This window comes from Papio anubis, chromosome 11 (assembly GCF_008728515.1).
Source record: "Papio anubis isolate 15944 chromosome 11, Panubis1.0, whole genome shotgun sequence".
Taxonomy (NCBI): domain Eukaryota; kingdom Metazoa; phylum Chordata; class Mammalia; order Primates; family Cercopithecidae; genus Papio; species Papio anubis.
In genome coordinates, this window is record NC_044986.1 from 22,770,630 (window position 1) to 22,788,859 (window position 18,230).

Sequence of the window (18,230 nt, forward strand, 5' to 3'; positions counted from 1 at the left end):
CCTGTTTCCAGCAGTGACTTCCACGCATGTGTAGAAAGCTGGTTCACATTCAAAGTTATTCATCACAATGCCATGATAGCCATTTTGAACATGCTGGTTTATTCCTTTTCGACGAAAGTGGTCTAGCACTTTGTTTATGCTGTCTATTCCATTTAAAATGGCCTGTAAATTGTCAGAAATGAAAAATATTAAAATTTTATCATCAGTGAGACTCCTGGTAAGGAATGACACTACAACAACATACATTTTAAAAAATACCAGTGATTAAACTAAACATCCTCTCCAACAAACACATTACCTCCTCACTATATGCCAACTACATGTAACACCTTATATGATAGGTCCTGTTCTATAACAGTAGTGTTAAAAATGGGCTCTTTATCTGAAAATCAGAAGTGCTACTATTTATAGTATGTGTAGTAATAAAACTATTTAAATCTCATTTAATATTTAGAAGATAATTTGGACTCCTATTTATCACTTGCAACCCACGACCTACACTTGAAAGGTAATAAATTCTTACATAACGATGAACTCAATGACTCAGTGTAAACAGAAGTGATGAAAAGAACCTGCCTACCTTTCCCGTTGCCGCTCTAAGAAGTTGTTGCTTCTTTTCAAGATCTTCTCTTTTAGCAGCAAGTGCTTGCTGTTCTGCATTCTCTTCTCTCCACAAGTAGCTAATAAATAAAAATTAGACTGTCTTTAATTTTAAACACATATGAGGATGCATTAATAGTATACAGTTTAGAATCAAAATATAGAAAACAAGCCTGACTGGTTAATTTGTAACTTAAAGACCACATAACACCTAGTAACAAATATTATTCAAAAAATTAATGCATATTTTAGTCTAAATACTAACTTTCTTTCACTTTGTAATTCATCTTTCTTATTTTTTACTTCATAATATTTTCTGTCCAGTTCTTCTACTCGAGCTTTGACTTCATTAAGATCCTGGTCCAGTTTCTACGGAAATAAAAATAAATTTAAAATTCAGTTTCATCCAACAAATCTACCCTGATAGAAAGCAGATCAGTGGTTGCAGACGGATGGAGGAGGGAGACAAAAGGTGAGGGAGGAATTACAAAGGGGTATGGAAAACACTTGGGTAATAAACATGTTTACTGTCTTTTTTTTTTTTTTTTTTTTTTGAGACAGAGTCTCGCTCTGTCGCCCAGGCTGGAGTGCAGTGGCGCGATCTCGGCTCACTGCAAGCTCCGCCTCCCGGGTTCACGCCATTCTCCTGCCTCAGCCTCCCGAGTAGCTGGGACTACAGGCGCCCACAACCGCGCCCGGCTAATTTTTTGTATTTTTAGTAGAGACGGGGTTTCACCGTGGTCTCGATCTCCTGACCTTGTGATCCGCCCGCCTCGGCCTCCCAAAGTGCTGGGATTACAGGCGTGAGCCACCGCGCCCGGCCACATGTTTACTGTCTTAACTGTGGTGATGGTTTTACAGATGTATATGTGTCAAAACTCATCAAATTATATTTTTGCCACTTTCCTGACTAGGAAAAATTATGTACACTAAATATGTACAATTTACTGTATGTGAATTATACCTCAATGATGCTGTTGAAAAATCCAATTTCAGTTTTGTTTTTTTTTTTTTTTTTTTTTGAGACGGAGTCTCGCTCTGTCGCCCAGGCTGGAGTGCAGTGGCCGGATCTCAGCTCACTGCAAGCTCCGCCTCCCGGGTTTACGCCATTCTCCTGCCTCACCCTCTCGAGAGCTGGGACTACAGGCGCCCGCCACCTCGCCCAGCTAGTTTTTTGTATTTTTTCAGTAGAGACGGGGTTTCACCGTGTTAGCCAGGATGGTCTCAATCTCCTGACCTCATGATTCACCCGTCTCGACCTCCCAAAGTGCTGGGATTACAGGCTTGAGCCACTGCGCCCGGCCTTCAGTTTTTAAAAGTTGTCTTTAGGCAAATGAGAATACCACCAGAAAACAAAAACCATTAAATACTCTAAAACATGTTGCTAAAATAAAAGTTAATTTGTTCATTAGTGATCTAAATCTTCCTATTTCTATAATATACACTCCAGAATTGTAGAAAAAAAATTCTAAGTTCTCATAATAGTGCATTATACACTTTCATACGGCCCCTTCTACACACACACACAACAGAACACAAAAACTATTTTCAACTATTTTACATTCAAGAAAAATGAGTTTAAAATCTTGGCAGAACCTATAACAAATCTAGAAGAATCTAACGTAAGATGCTGTTTCCTTAAGGAGAGTTAATGAACTATATTTAGTAAATTATACTGAGCTGAAAAAAAAAAATTCAATATCCTAATTGGCTAGAGTTTAAGGAAGCTGACACTTCATCCACTTAGTGAAGTTACCAAAAGCCTAGTATGTACCAGGCATTCTTATAAGAGCTGGGGAATCATCAAAGACCAAAGCAAACAAAAATCCTTGCCTTTTTGGGAAGCAATAAAACAAGCAAAATAAATCTGAAGATCATCCTTTAGGGGAAGGGCTTCAAACTGCTTCATGAGTTGATTATATTCATCTGTCTGTATTATAACTAATTATTGTCAGATATCAAAGTAATTGTAAATAGTCCCACAGAGTACTAACAATTATTAGTCCTCAGTAGTAACACTGACTTTTTGTCCAAAATTTTAATGGACAAAAAGTCAATGGTACTACTAATTCCACTGACAAAAAGTCAATGTTACTACTGAGTCATAAAATCTTAGATAATCGGCCAGGTGCGGTGGCTCACACCTGTAATCCCAGCACTTTGGGAGGCTGAGGTGGGCAGATCATGAGGTCAAGAGCTCAAGACCATCCTGGACAACATCGTGAAACCCCATCTCTACTAAAAATACAAACATCAGCCAGGCGTGGTGGCGCGTGCCTGTAGTCCCAGCTACTCGGTAAGGCTAAGGTAGGAGAATCACCTGAACCCGGGAGGTAGAGGTTGCAGTGAGCCGAGATTGTGCCACTGTACTCTACCCTGGTGACAGAGCAAGACTCTGTCTCAAAAAAAAATCTTGGATAATCAGAATGACTTTCAACATCTTGGATAATTAAACCCTTTAATTCTACACATGAGGAACTTGGGACTCAGTGGTATCTGAAACCATAAGAGTAAACAAATTCCCTATGTAAAATTTAACTTTTCTACAGCAATTACTTAATTCATCCCCAGGTTATCTCAACACATGCTAAAAGAACAATGTAAATCTTGAAGAGTCAGTTTTCCTAAATTAATGTTTCAGCTTTCACAGTCCTAAACAATTCAAAGACTGTTGTGTTACTAACCAGCATTACAGCTTACAGTATTTCTAAAGTCCTACGTACTTTGTTTTTTTTCCAGGTATATCTGAACACTAATGGTTCCCTTTCTGAAACCATGATGCTACTCAGAACCAGTAATAAAGTAAGCTACCTATATTAAATTCAAAATACGTTTTGTAGACTTGAAATGCATTACACCACCTGGAAAAGAAAAAACATTTAGTATTTAGTTTGCACTGAAACTATCCAAAAGCTTCCCCTTCTCCACAGCAGTTGCTAGGGCCAAAATACCACCGACATAAGTTAGAAAAGTCTAAAAACTTAGTTTGGTAAGTATGTATGATATATATCACATAAATGAACCATAATAAAGCATAATAAAACCACCAAAACTACATTTTATTTTTCATACTGCAGGTTTTAAAAATACACTGTGGAAAAATTAATTTAGAATTATACCAAGAGGCAAAAGGCTATTTACATAATACAATCAGCACTATAAAATCATCTATGTCCAAAGGAAAGGCTTCATCTTCACAAGTGGTCATTTTGATAACCAAAAGTGTGACTGGAATATTGGAAAATAAATGAACTTCAAGCATGACAAAAAATGAATACTCTCACTGGAGGCTCCTTCAAAAAGGGCATCTGCTGAGGTTAGTTTCATAAACTCAAGAGAAAATACATTTTATTTCAAGAAAGGACGTGTAACTATTACAGTTCAGACTACACTAACCATATAAAGAACTACCTAAAATAACCCAAGTTTTCCACTCCCTCCACAAAGTACCATAACTAAAGCCCACAGCACGACTGGACTTCCAAAAACAGCAGGCTACACTCCTGGCAATTTTACCTACCTGTTTTTTATGCTTACAGAGGCTGTTGCGTTTGCTCCCCACTAAATTTTTTTTTTGTTTATGTAAATGAGAATATGAGTACAAAGAAAACAGCTCTTTAAAACTTCACTGAGGTTTTGGATATATTTAAAGGTAAGTCACCAAAAACTTGAAGTGGGCAAATCACTACAAAAGATTAGGGGCTGGGCATGGTGGCTCACACCTATAATCCCAGCACTTTGGAAGGCCGAGGCGGGCGGGTCACAAGGTCAGGAGATCGAGACCACCCTGGCTAACACAGTGAAACCCCATTCTACTAAAAATACAAAAAATTAGCCAGGCGTGGTGGTACGTGCCTGTGGTCCCAGCTACTTGGGAGGTTGCAGCAGCAGAACTGCTTGAACCCGGGAGGTGGAGGTTGCAGTAAGCAGAGATCACGTCACTGCACTCCAGCCGGGGCAACAGAGCAAGACTCCGTCTCCAAAAGAGAGATTAGGGACAAATAATTACATATAATATACAATTAATGAGTACATAAGTACTAATATATGTACTTTATAACAAATAATTTAAAATGTCAAGTCCCAAAGTCAAGAAAAAACTAAAGAACTGGTCCAGATTAAAGCAGATAAAAGAAACATAACAACTAAATGTAACATATGATGCTGGAATACCAAAAAATGAAGTTTAAAAAAAAAAAAGTTACACCAGGCATGGTGGCTCACGCCTGCAATCCCAGCACTTTGGGAGGCCAAGGCGGGTGGATCACGAGATCAGGAGTTCAAGACCAGCCTGACCAAGATGGTGAAACCCCGCCTCTACCAAAAATACAAAAAATTAGCCAGGCGTGGTGGCGGCCACCTGTAATCCCAGCCACTTGGCAGGCTGAGGCAGAGAACTGCCTGAACCTGGGAGGTGGAGGTTGCAATGAGCCTTGTCTCCAAAAAAAAAAAAGTTACTAGCAGCCAGGCGCAGTGGCTCATGCCTGTAACCCCAGCACTTTGGGAAGCCAAGGCGGGTGGATCACCTGATGTTGGGAGTTTGAGACCAGCATGACCAACATGTAGAAACCCCATCTCTACTAAAAATACAAACTTAGTGGGCTTGGTGGTGCATGCCTGTAATCCCAGTTACCCAGGAGGCAGAGGTTACAGTGAGCCGAGATCGCGCCATTGCACTCCAGCCTGGGCAACAACAGCGAAACTCCATCTCAAAAAAAAAAAAAAAAAGTTACTAACAAGTTGTTTTAGACATATGTGACATCTTGTCAAAATTAAGGGTATGTAAGACACATGCTACCAATTCATAAAAACATATTTTAAGCTGGGCATGGTGGCTCACGCCTGTAATCCCAGCAGTTTGGGAGGCCAAGGTGGGAGGATTGCTTAAGCCCAAGATTTCGAGACCAGCGTAGGCTACATGGCAAGACCTTGTCTCTACAAAAAAAAAATTTTGCTGGGCATGGTGATACATGCTTGTGGTCCCAGTTAGGAGGCTAAGGATAGAGGATCGCTAAGCCTGGAAGGTGGAGGCTGCAGTGAGTTGTGTTTGTACCACTGCACTCCAGACTGGGTGATGGAACAAGACCCTATCTCAAAAACATTAAAAATACATACAATTTAATATACTTAATCTACATAAAGGCTCAATGACATGAACATTCTTAAAAAAGAACTATATTGTGCAGGCCTTTTCTAAATAAGTATCTGTCATATATTTTAAGGTCACATGTAGACTTATTTATAAACAAAACTTGAAGTAGATAAAACTAAACATGTTTATCTCTTCTAAAAGATTTTTACAAAGTGGCTATAAATGTTCTTACATTATACTGCTCCAGATTTTTCTCTTTATTTGCTTCAGTGTCTTCCAAATCCTTATGTATAGCAGCAATCTGTCTTTTCTTGTCATTAATAGCCTGATCTAAAGACTTGAGTTCCTTTTTAATCCACTTATCCCTTTCTTCTTTTGATGTAAACTGGCTTCCTCGACCCTGCTTTGCATAAAGATCCGTTCTTTCCTGGGTAGCTTGAGCCAATCTACACAAAATAGAAGAGAATGGGATGAAAGGAGAATAATAACCAAGTTTAATTGTAACCAATAATGTCAACTGTACACAGAAACATAAAGCCATTTTTCGAAACGATACAAAAAGAATTAAGTGTAAAAAGCAGCTACTATATAATTGAGCTCCTTGGACTATCTAGTTTTATATAATATGATGAAGAAAGTTAAAGTGTTGGTCAAAGTTCTCAGACCTAGCAATTCCTCGTTCTTCTTTCTCTTTTACACTGTTGAATTTAGGTTCTGTTTCTGCCAGTTCTTTCTGCTTTTCTTCTATTTTTTCAAGCAGCTTCTGCCTCTCTTTTAATAAACGTTTCTGTAAATAAAGATAAGTAAAAATGCAAACTGCTTTAAAATTTTTGCATAATTTAGGTCTAGCACGTTTTCTCATGAAAAAAACTTCATAAAAAAACCCACCTGTAACATGAAACTTTTTAAATGTAACAAAGGGACAGTACTAAGTTGTTACTTGAGTACAAATTATGTTAACATAGCAAAGCTTAAAAAAAATTCCAGGACATACCAGTCACAGAAAGGACTGTCTTCTGCAGTTCCTACTCACCTGAACATTCATGTCTTTCATTTTTAGCATTTTAACTTACCCTTTGTTCACTGTTGCCTGCTAGTTCATCTTGTAAATCCTTGGCTTTAAGCTCCAACTTAGTCCTCTGCTTAATTTGTTCTTGTCTTTCAGCACTAAGCTGTTCTTTTTCTTCTTTCATAGCTGAAATTTTTGTTTTCAATTCTCTAACTTGGCGTTCAATATCCTATTCAAAAGTATTAAACAGAAAATAAGTCAGGCAATTAGAAGTACGACAGCAGAATTGTGACACCATTAATTCTCTTTCACTTAACATTTAGTACTACTCTTCAATATTCAATTCCTCTAACTCCCCCTTGTGGTAATCATTCCATAATTCTGGTACAAAAGGGTTTACTATGGTCAAAAACTATACGATGGCTGGACATGGTTGCTCATGCCCGTAATCTCAGCACTTTGGGAGGCCCAGATGGGAGGGATCCGTGAGCCTGTCTTTAAAAAAAACAAACAAACAAAAACTTCAGGAGGCTGAGGCAGAAGGATCACTTGAGCCCAGGAGTTCATGACCAGCCTGGGCAACATGGCAAGACCTTGTCTCTACAATACATTTAAAAACTAGACAGGTGTGGTGGTACACACCTGTGCTTCCAGCTACTTGAGAAGCTGAGGCAAGACGATCGCCTAAGTCTGGTAAGCCAAGGCTACAATGAGCCATAATGGCACCATGCACTCCAGCCTGGATGACAGAACAAGACCCTGTCTCAAAAGAAAAAAGTAAGTTTACATGAACCTTGTTTAGAATCTTACCTCCATTTTATCTCTTGCATCCTGTTGAGCATCTCTTAACTGTCTGGATTTTTCTCCACTAGTCTCTCGCTTAGCAGAAAGCTAAGAAGAAAAAAAAAGTTATATCTAACTCATTTTGTATTTAGTAAATATTTCATAACATCTAATAACAATTTTTATATGAAAATAAACCAGAAGTAACCAAATTTTTTACAAAAATTTTAAAAGTGATTTTTAACTAGAAAACTGAAGCACTACCTAAATTTTTGTACAAAATGTCAGCAATACTAATTACAAAATACATTCTAAAACTACAAGAAACCTTCAAAATGATTTTCCTCTTATCTGCCTAATAACACCATCTGATTATATTTCAGATAATACTATACAGCAACAACCACGTGGCTATTTTCTTTAAAAGAAAAAACTTGCTGACTAATAAATTCATTGAGAGGTTAAGTTTCTATTTAAAATCACTGAAAAGTGTAATTACGGCCTGAGTTTAACAAATTCACAAAAACAAAATTAATCTGATTTTAAGTGTCAAAGGTAAATATTTTACCTCATCAAGTTTAGCACGAGTCTCGTTAAGTTCCTGATTGTAAATGGTATATTCCAGGGCTCGTCTCATTTTATCCCACTTCTGATACTGAGCTAGTTCTTCCTTTTCTTCCTCTAAAGTATGTAATCTCTCTTCAATGTATTTTAACAACTCATTGATTTTTTCCCGTTTGCCCTCTTAAACGAAATAAGGAGAGAGATGGAAGAATTGAATAAAATTTTTATGTAGTATCACTTCTTCAACATACCTTGAAGTAAATTCTTAAGAACCGTAGCATTATTTCTCTGATGTAATGTGGTAACCAAATTTAAAATACTAAAATAGCAATTAACCCGTTTATGCTGGAGGTTGTAAATTCTTTTCTGTGAAAAATCAGACCTTGGCGATGACCTCGGGCAGTAGATATAGGTAATACCCACAAGCTTAGGATTCCAATAACGGAATGCTAGGCATAAATGGGTTAAGATCCTTTATTATGAAAAGCAACACAGAACAAATTTACACATGGTGACACTGGTTCTTTTATAACATGTAGTAAGGGCCTCAGTTTAAGCTTCCTTTTAAAAAGTCAGTGTGCTGGCTGGGCATGGAGGCTCATACGAGTAATCCCAGCACTTTGAGAGGCCAAGGCAGGCAATGAAGTCAGGAGTTCGAGATCAGCCTGGACAACACGGTGAAACCCTGTCTCTACTAAAAATACAAATATTAACTGGGTGTGGTGGTAGGCACCTGTAATCCCAGCTACTTGGGGAGGCTAAGGCAGAAGAATCACTTGAACCTGGGAGACAGGTTGCAATAAGTGGAGATCACACCACTGCACTCCAGGCTGGGTGACAGAGCAAGGCTCCATCTCAAAAAAAAAAAAAAAAAAAAAAAAAACTCAGTGTGCCTTTCCATAATATTTTTAAAAGCTACTAACATCATTGGTGTTATAGATTCTCAATTTTTATTAATAACAGCATTATCTACTGCTGCTGTATACTAAACACCTACTATATTCCTATTATGGAGCTACTCTGTCACAAAAACAGTAATTTGTAACAAAAAAAATAAGGCAGAAACACATTTATTTTACCTGTTTCTTTCATTAAGGAGATGCTTTCTTCCTTTCGTTCATCATACACTCTAGTACCAGCTACTTCTCTTAATAGCTTTAATCTCTGAGAATCTGGTGCTGTTGCCATCTGGTTGATCTAAAATTTTTAGAAAACTAATCATTATATAGCTGTAGCCTCTGTTTAAGAACAAGAACTCCACGTTGAAAGGTTTTTAATACACATGAAGTTTGGATATCCCTTATGCAAAAGCGTTAGAAACCACAAGTGTTACAGATTTTACATTTTTTCAGGTTTTGGAATATTTGCATTTATACTTACCAGCTGAGCAACCCAAATCCAAAAATTTGAAATCCAAAATGTTCCAACAAGCATTTCCTTTGTATGTCACATCCACACTCAAAAGGTTTCAGACTGTGGAGCATTTTGTATTTCAGACTTTTGAATTTGTGACATGCCAAGTTTTAAATAGATTATGATTTGCCTAATGTCATTTGTATAGCACATATGCCTACATATCTATGTCTCCTTTACTTAAATTTACCAAATAAAATCCAAATACAACTGTTACGTTCATAATTCTCCTTTATGAAATAGGGCTAACAAGTGAAGGAGTTATCTCACACCACCATCTTTTTCTTAGTCAATATGATAAGGTACAAAAGATGAGCTCCATTCTCAAAAAACAAAGTATTTTTATAAGGGGAAACCATCACTGACTACACTTTTTTTTAAAGCTATAATAATATACTAACAGTACAATTCTCCCCCACTTTCCATGGGGAATTGGTTCTAGGACCCCCTGCAGATACCAAAATCCAAGAATGCTCAAGTCCCTTATATAAAATGGCACAGTATTTGCATAAAACCTATGCACATCCTTCCGTACACTTTAATCTCCAGATTAATTGTAACACAATATAAATGCTATGTAAACAGTTATACTGTAGTTTTAAATTTGTATTATTTCTTGAACTGTTTTAAAATTTTGTTTATTTTAAATATTTTTGATCCATGGTTGGTTGAATTTGCAGATGTAGAACCCACAGATACAGAAGGCTAACGATATGACAAAATGGTATGCTTTAAATATAGAGAGAATGGTACAACTTAAGTGCCATGCAACTTAATACATAACAAGTATCCCTAAACATCAAAAATGATACCACTGCATTAAAAAATTGAAATTATCTCTAAGAAAATATGGTCTATCAAAAGTATCTACATCAAAGAATCATCCTACAGATCCTCATTATTGCGTGCTCCAATTATACATATTTGTTCAAGCAATTTACTCACTTAAAAACTATTTATCACATGACTACAACATATGTGCCACTGCTGGGGCACTGGAAAAGAGCAAACAAAGCAGAAAAGGTCCCGCCCTCATGGAGCTTACATTCTAGTGGAAAAAGACAGAAAATAAGTATTAACAGTATAAGTGTTACGAAGAAAAATAAAACAGATTAAGGAAATAAAGCACATAGGGTTGAGGGGAAGGCAATGCTTTTAGATGAGGCAATCAAGGATGGCACAGGGGCAGAAACTGAGATGAAGTAAAAAGGCCTACATTGAGAGCAGAGGGATCTCAGAAAAGTGCTCTTTCAAATCAGCCTCCATTTAAAAAAATGCCTCTCCCACAAATAGTAAAATCGGGAAAAAAACTTGTTCTTCCAGTACCACATTTTCTAAAACTGAAACTCCATATTCTTCCTAATCACTTCTTCCGAATGCTAACTTTCCAATACATACCAAAAAAAAAAAAAACCTACAGTATAAAATAAGTGAATATTCTGAGAATTTTCCCTAGTCCAAAAAAAGTGAAAGTACATGAGAAGAGAGCAGAACAATCAGCTAAAAAAGTATGTAGTTTGGCTGCTGAAAAAATGTAAAAAAACACAATCCCTATTAGGGAAAATAACATGTAGCAAAATAGCAGATTTCTGGTAATGTTAGCTTTTCAGTATTTTAATTGTGATAAATAACTGGGTAACACAAAATATTAATTTTAGGAAGTTTTTCAAATCTGATTTTTATAGAATTCCTACAATATTCTTAATTATTGCAACTTTCATAAGCCAATAATGTCTTCCCATACTTTCACCTCAGTAAGTAATACCAGTCGCTAGGAAAACAAGATCCACTTAATATGCTGAAATACTTCCATCTCAACATGCAATGGACAGACGTATTTGGTACTTTATGGCCATGTAAAAGATATGGCCATTTTTGCTTCAGCTTAACCACTCGAATCAACCAAATTCATCACTCAAGAATTACTCAGAAAACAAATTCTATTAAAAAAGGACATACAATTGTTTTACCTTTCCTTGTTTAACAATATAATAAGGATTGCTTCGAGAAAAACCAGCGCTTTCAAGGAGGTTCATCACATCATTTTTCCTGTTGACAAACAATGAAATTATATTCAGGTAATTTTAAAGCACCATTAAGCAATAAGTAGACTAGCCCCTGGGTTGATAGCATTAGGGAGGGCAGATCAGTAATTATAAACCATCTGTATCATCCTCAGAACTTTCTGATTCTTACGTTTATCCTCTATATTGATTTGTCGAAGATTTTATTCCTCATATATGAAGCAGGTAAAATAATACTTTTTTGTAAGGAAATCATAAAGAAAAATGCGACTGGGCAGTGGCTCATGCCTATAATCCCAGCACTTTGGGAGGCCAAGGCAGGCAGATCACAAGGTCAAGAGTTCAAGACCAGCCTGCCAACATGGTGAAACCCCATCTCTACTAAGAATACAAAAATTAGCCAGGTGTGGTGGCGCGTGCCTGCAATCCTAGCTACTCAGGAGGCTGAGGCAGGAGAATAGCTTGAACCGGGGAGGGGGAGGTTGCTGTGAGCTGAGATTGCACCACTGCACTCCAGCCTGGGCAACAGAGTGAGACTCCATATTAGGAAAAAGAAAGAAAAATGCTGGCTGGGCGTGATGGCTCATGTCTGTAATCCCAGCACTTTAGGAGGCCAAGGTGGATCACTTGAGGCCAAGAGTTCAATACCAACCTGGCCAACATAGCAACACCCCATCTCTATTTAAGTACACATTCACTTCTTTAAAAAGAAAAATGCTTACGTGACCATCTTCTTGTCTAAGAAATACTGATCCTTTTTGGCACCAATAACTCTTCGAAGTGAAACTTCCTCTTTATCGATCTAAGAGAAAATGTAAAAGCCCAAAGTTTAATAGTGAAGGAGAAAACTTTTTAAATAAGGTCATTTTAAAGTCCTTGACCATAACTATTGATTTTAAAATTTCAATTATCTCACTAAAGATAATACTACGAATACTTAATACTCTTAACCAAGACACTTTTCACAACTTGTACATTCCCATTTGTTAACAGAGTATTCACTGTAATTTTAAGATAAAATCTATAAAAACTGTAATTATAACCAATTATAAAAGCTTAAAAAGTTTCAAAGTATGAAGATTAGCTACTCCAATTAAATTCTCAGCATTATTTAAAAAAAAAAAAAAGGTTACTTACTGGTAACCGGTTGTCTGAATTATCAAAAATAATCTCCACAAAAGCAGAAATAACACGAGGACCAGTACCTTCCTAAAAATGAAAAAAGTGAGAAATTTTTCACTTAATAGTATATTCATATCCTTTAAAAGGATTCTTAAAGTCTAGGGCATAATAACAAGTCTGATTCAATGGAGAAAAATTTCTACTAGACTCATATATATACACACACACTAATGTCTCTGCTGTTTTGGCAAGAGGGATACAAACTTTGGGGATATCCCCAGAGAGATAGTATATATTCCTCTTGCCAAAACAGCAGAGATGTTAGATTAGGATAACAAAAATTCTCAACCAAATAGTTTCTGATTCTAAATAAAAAATAAGAACTATGCAAGACATGTCAAAGTTAGATATCCTTAAATTTGATTCTACAGACCACTTTATTAGACTGGAAGACCGGGGCCATTTAATTCTACCTATTTGCTAATACCTAACATACCATAAGACTTCTCTTACAGTCTCATTTTAATGCTGCAAAGAAATCCTAATAAATCATGGGATAATTACCAAAAGTCTGTTTTTTAAAAAAATTTGAGACATTCTACAGTTTTAAATCTATTATAGAAATACACACATTTAACATGTGTCACATTTAAACCAATCTGTGACACAAAAACTATGGTACCAAGTCCAGATGCCTTCCAGATTATAGAAACTGTTACTATGTAGTAAATACAATGAAGAACTGTACCAAAGAGGTTATTATTTTAATGCCAATCTGAAAAACCTAAAAAGTTTTCTATGGGAAATCAATTCTGATTACTGGGCTACAAATTCAAACTAAACAAGGGGAAAAGACAGACAAGAGATAAACGAAACAACTTCCTATGTGTGAGAAACACTGTTAAGATATATTGAGGAATTTCATTTTCCAGTCTTTAATAAGCAATATTCAAACCAGAAGGATTAATTACATCATTTTTTGTAGTCTTTCACGATTTTCTATCCTAAAATTACTTTAGTCCATTACTCATATTTTTTTCCACATAACATTGGTAATGTGCCAACATCCTAACAAGGTTTGAGGGAGGCATGACTCACATGAACACGAAAACCCAATCATCGTGCTTATGAATTACAAAAGGACCTATTTAATAAAATATTCTCACATTACTGTAAATAAACAGGTGGTCCCCAACTCAAGATGGTTCAACTTAACAAGGGTGTGAAAGCAATTTACCATCAGTAGAAACCATAATTTGAGTACCCATAAAATCACTTTTTTTTTTTTTTTTTTTACTTTCAGCACAGTATTCAATAAATTATATGAGAGATTCAACACTTTATTATAAAACAGACTTTGTGTTAGATCATTTTGCTCAACCATAGGTTAATGTCCATTTCTGACTTACGGTATTTTCAGTTTATGATGGGTTTATCAGGACATAACCCCACTGTAAGCTGCAGAACATCTCTACTGTTTTTCATACTGGAAAATGATGTTTACTATCTAAGTACAAATATGGCTAAAACAACAAACAACTTGTATGTTGTTTAGTTTGCAATGGTTGTTTCTCTATGCTCCCAATTTTTGGTTCTGCATCTTAAAGTTCCTAATCTCCAGTCTCAAACTCCTCTTCTTTCTCCTCAGCAAACGTGCTTTTAAGCCTTTACAGATCACATCCTTAAAGAAATTTATATGGAAGACATACCCACCTATAGGTAAATCCTATAATTTTCTCCTAAACATCGTATAAAAATTAGGCCTTTATCTGGCATTAACATGTTAAGCTAAATTTCATAGCAGAATAAAACACTTATGAGATATATCACGTCTCCTTTAAGAAATTTATATGGAGGACATATCTATAGGCAAATCCTGTAATTTTCTCCTAACCACTGCATAAAAATTGGGCTTTTGGCCGGGCACGGTGGCTCAAGCCTGTAATCCCAGCACTTTGAGAGGCCGAGACGGACGGATCACGAGGTCAGGAGATCGAGACTATCCTGGCTAATACGGTGAAACCCCATCTCTACTAAAAAATACAAAAAAACTAGCCGGGCGAGGTGGCGGGCACCTGTAGTCCCAGCTACTCGGGAGGCTGAGGCAGGAGAATGGCGTAAACCCGGGAGGCGGAGCTTGCAGTGAGCTGAGATCCGGCCACTGCACTCCAGCCTGGGCGACAGAGCGAGACTCCATCTCAAAAAAAAAAAAAAATTGGGCTTTTATCTGGCATTAACATGTTAAGATAAATTTCACAGCAGAGTAACACACTTATGAGATAGACTGTGTCTGGTTCACAAAGAATCTGAAATTTGAACAAATGCTTTTTTAACCAGCATGGAAAATTTATTTTTAAAATACATTTAATATCAATAATGTCTTAAAGCAGTCTCACTCACATGCAATAAAGCCAACCGCTGTTCTGGACGAAGATGACTAAACTCATCACTGAGAACAAACTGAATTGCTGGAAATACAAAAACAACTATTAGTATACCCTAAAAAAGTGTTTATAACTTATTTATAACTTCCCACACCTCAATAGAACATAGTGTGTCTGGTAACAGACAATGCAAATAAATTATCTGTTTCATATAGACAAAAGGAAATGCAGAAAACGTGCCTGCACATAAGACTAATCAGGTAGGAAGTGATATAAGAAAAATACTGAGTTTTCATTGAAACATTTAAAGTAAGAAAATAAAGAGAAAGCACCGAGATACACGAAAACAGACAAGCAAAACTAAGGTATACTTCCGGCTCAAAGTGTACACTGACCAGATTAGGTTAACACTGTATTTGCTTTATTCCCCACTAGACATAAATGATATGAGTTAAAATCTTTTTTAACAAAATAAGATGTATGAGAATATGCTTAAGTGGATACTTTACCAAAAGAAATAAAACTAAGGAAATACAAGGAAATGTTTGAGATGCCCAACTTCTACTACACTTCTTATATTACACTGAGCTCTGTAAGAAGGGGCCATTCCTACTTCCATATAGAGTACCTAACTGGACCACCCTGCCTAGGAAGTGGAACTCTTTACTCAGCTGTTCTTGTCCCAATCCACCCAAGAGACCTCGGCATTGTGTGTATGTGCGGGGCAGGGGGGAGGGGGTTGCTCGCATCAGCAAGTACGTGCATAAGCATTAATGTGTGTGCTGTGGACACAGGTCGGGGTGAGGAGACTTCACACTGCCCTCAACCCTGGAGATTCTGAAATACTTCCACTTCAGTCCTCTCTCTCATCATTGCCAAATTACAACCACAACAGGATATACAGGCTAGAGAGTGCCTTTCAGATTTGTGTGCACAGAAGGGACAGAACCTTTACTCTTATTAAGCCAGTCCACTAAATGCTCCTTTCCCTCAAGCATTACCCCAACTAAAAAGTTCATATTTTTCAACCTACTCCTTAACAGTCTAATTTTGTTAAAATGTTTTTCTCCTCAAAGGATTTGTTAACAGAAGCATTGCTATTTATACTTAAATGCAATTTATCTTCAGAGAGAATTTTCGAAGCTCTATTTACTATCTTCAAACTGACAACAGTCTGTTCAGTTTCAAGTTTTTTATATCTCTTCATCCTTTACAAAGATGACTGGTTTAGAAAACGTTTTTAAAAAGGTGAAATAAGAAAGATGAACCATTTTCCAAAACAATACTATGAACTATTCTACTGCATTTATATACATTTAAAATATGCATTTATAACACTTATATATTACATTCAAGTTTAAAAAGCAATTTCTTACATACTATTGCATTCCATTCTTACAAACCATCTAAGGTAGACAGGGCAAACATCCAAACATCTCCATTTTTAAAGTGAAAAGAACAATTTGAGAGGCTACGTGCTTTGCCCAGTCTCACATAGCTAATCAGCCACTGGGTATAAAGCAGAATTCAGATCTGTACACTCTAAACCCTCTACACTAAGCTGCAATCCCATATAAAGTATTTCTTGGGTTTCATGCATACATAACCTCAGAAAATTAATGATTTCAATAAACTACCCTAAGATACCCAGGTCTTAATATATTTACAATTCAAAAAACAATACCTACCATAAAAAAAGTTACTTTTTCCAGATCCATTTCTGCCCACTGGAAAATTTCAAAAAGTACAAGTTATTTTACATAAAAACCAATAAAGGTAAAACTGTTTACCTTTTTAAAAATACTCAAAATTTTTAAAATCCCATTTTCTAATACATCTTAACATCTGAAATTAAACAACGGTGAACAAAAGAAACCAATAAAACAACTATAATCACCAAATGAATTCAATTTTGTACAGACTTCTAATAGTTTTTTTCTTTAAAGATATTTCACAGTTGATCCTTTTCCTCTTACCCAATAGTTTACAATGAATAGGAGTAGCTAAATATACTACCTGGCTCTTATAATTTATCATATTACAACGGATATATAATTCTATTTAACTATATATATGTTTAACAATTGAAAGATTCATATATTGCTAACATTCTAAAACAATCATTTTAAATCCTTACAGTGTTCTCATGTTTACAATCAACCCTATATTATCATGTGTAGTCTCACAGAACCACAAAAGTATAAATAATTTTAAGGTACTTTTTGACTAACAAAATTCAAATATAAGCAATTCAATACTTAAAAGGATATCAAATCCTTTTGATTTTAAGTAAGTGTATTTGTTTAGTGAAATTTTCAGTGTTAAGACTCATAAATAACTATGTCAGTCTTCTCAATCTTGAGCCAGAAATATTCTGAGCAAATTAACCACACAGTTACCACCTTTAAAGCAAAGTAAATCCCAAAAAGATCATGTCATGCCAGAAAGGACACACTTTTTAAAAAAACGCATATGACAGACGTAGGAGCCAGCTTGAAAGGGGCTTTCAGTAGCTAAATCTAGGGGTAATCTGAGCACCAAAATGACTAAATAAATTATAAATTATTGGTGGGGGGAATAATCCATGCATCCATACCAATAATAAAATGATAAATAAGTAGGTAAGGAAGGAGGAGAATTACCAAATGCCAAGTTGTAAATGTGAAAGGAGATCTGGAAATGAAAAATCATTTTGTGACCATCAGAATAAAGGCAAGGGTCATCAACAGATTCTAAATGTAGGCACAAAGTTTGAAAAGGAGCACAAGATTTACATGGTCCAAAAGCATCTGCCTATATTACTTATTAGTTGCAAGGGAAAAAATAATACCTACACAGTGGAAACATTAGACCTTGACTGGGTGATCAAAAGTAATATCAGTAAGAGTCAGACCTCATGTGCCTCCAGATGTGATATCCTGAAAGGGATACAACATCACTTATGTCTTAATTCTCAAAAACAACAATGTTGTAAAAGACAAAAGCTGTGGAAATGATCCAGATTAAAGGAGACTAAAGAAGCATGACAACTATGCAACGCCTGCTCCTAAATTAGATCCTGCACTGGAAGGGGGAAAATGCTATCAAGAACATTTCTGGGTCAGTCAACATAACTGTAAAATGGACAGATTTTTACTATGAATTAAATTTACTTAAGTTGTAAACTGTACTTTGATTATGAAAGAGACTATCCCTCCTCTTAGAAAGTACACATTAAAGTCAGAGATAAAGGACTGTGG

The 18,230-nt window shown here is 36.1% G+C and overlaps 1 protein-coding gene and 1 non-coding gene across 5 annotated transcripts in view; both read right to left on the bottom strand.

Moving 5' to 3' along the window:
* The window catches only part of SMC3 (structural maintenance of chromosomes 3), a 38,404-nt gene that overhangs the window by 15,711 nt on the left and 4,463 nt on the right, over positions 1–18,230 (bottom strand). For 2 of the 4 annotated variants that reach the window (XM_017944537.3, XM_021944066.2), the window contains 14 exons: positions 16,680–16,718; positions 15,008–15,075; positions 12,623–12,694; positions 12,208–12,287; positions 11,432–11,510; positions 9,128–9,245; positions 8,053–8,228; positions 7,512–7,592; positions 6,766–6,930; positions 6,358–6,479; positions 5,925–6,138; positions 866–969; positions 581–680; positions 2–162 (listed from right to left, as the gene is read on the bottom strand). In XM_017944537.3, the coding sequence (XP_017800026.2) occupies positions 2–162; positions 581–680; positions 866–969; positions 5,925–6,138; positions 6,358–6,479; positions 6,766–6,930; positions 7,512–7,592; positions 8,053–8,228; positions 9,128–9,245; positions 11,432–11,510; positions 12,208–12,287; positions 12,623–12,694; positions 15,008–15,075; positions 16,680–16,718 (1,579 nt within the window). Of the gene's footprint in view, position 1; positions 163–580; positions 681–865; positions 970–5,924; positions 6,139–6,357; positions 6,480–6,765; positions 6,931–7,511; positions 7,593–8,052; positions 8,229–9,127; positions 9,246–11,420; positions 11,511–12,207; positions 12,288–12,622; positions 12,695–15,007; positions 15,076–16,679; positions 16,719–17,825; positions 17,889–18,230 lie in introns of those variants that run through there. The other 2 variants (XM_021944065.2, XM_021944067.2) reach the window with 2 other exon arrangements.
* Positions 13,650–13,751, bottom strand: LOC116269619. The gene has a single exon (XR_004177238.1). It is a non-coding gene; the product is annotated as a small nucleolar RNA U13 (small nucleolar RNA).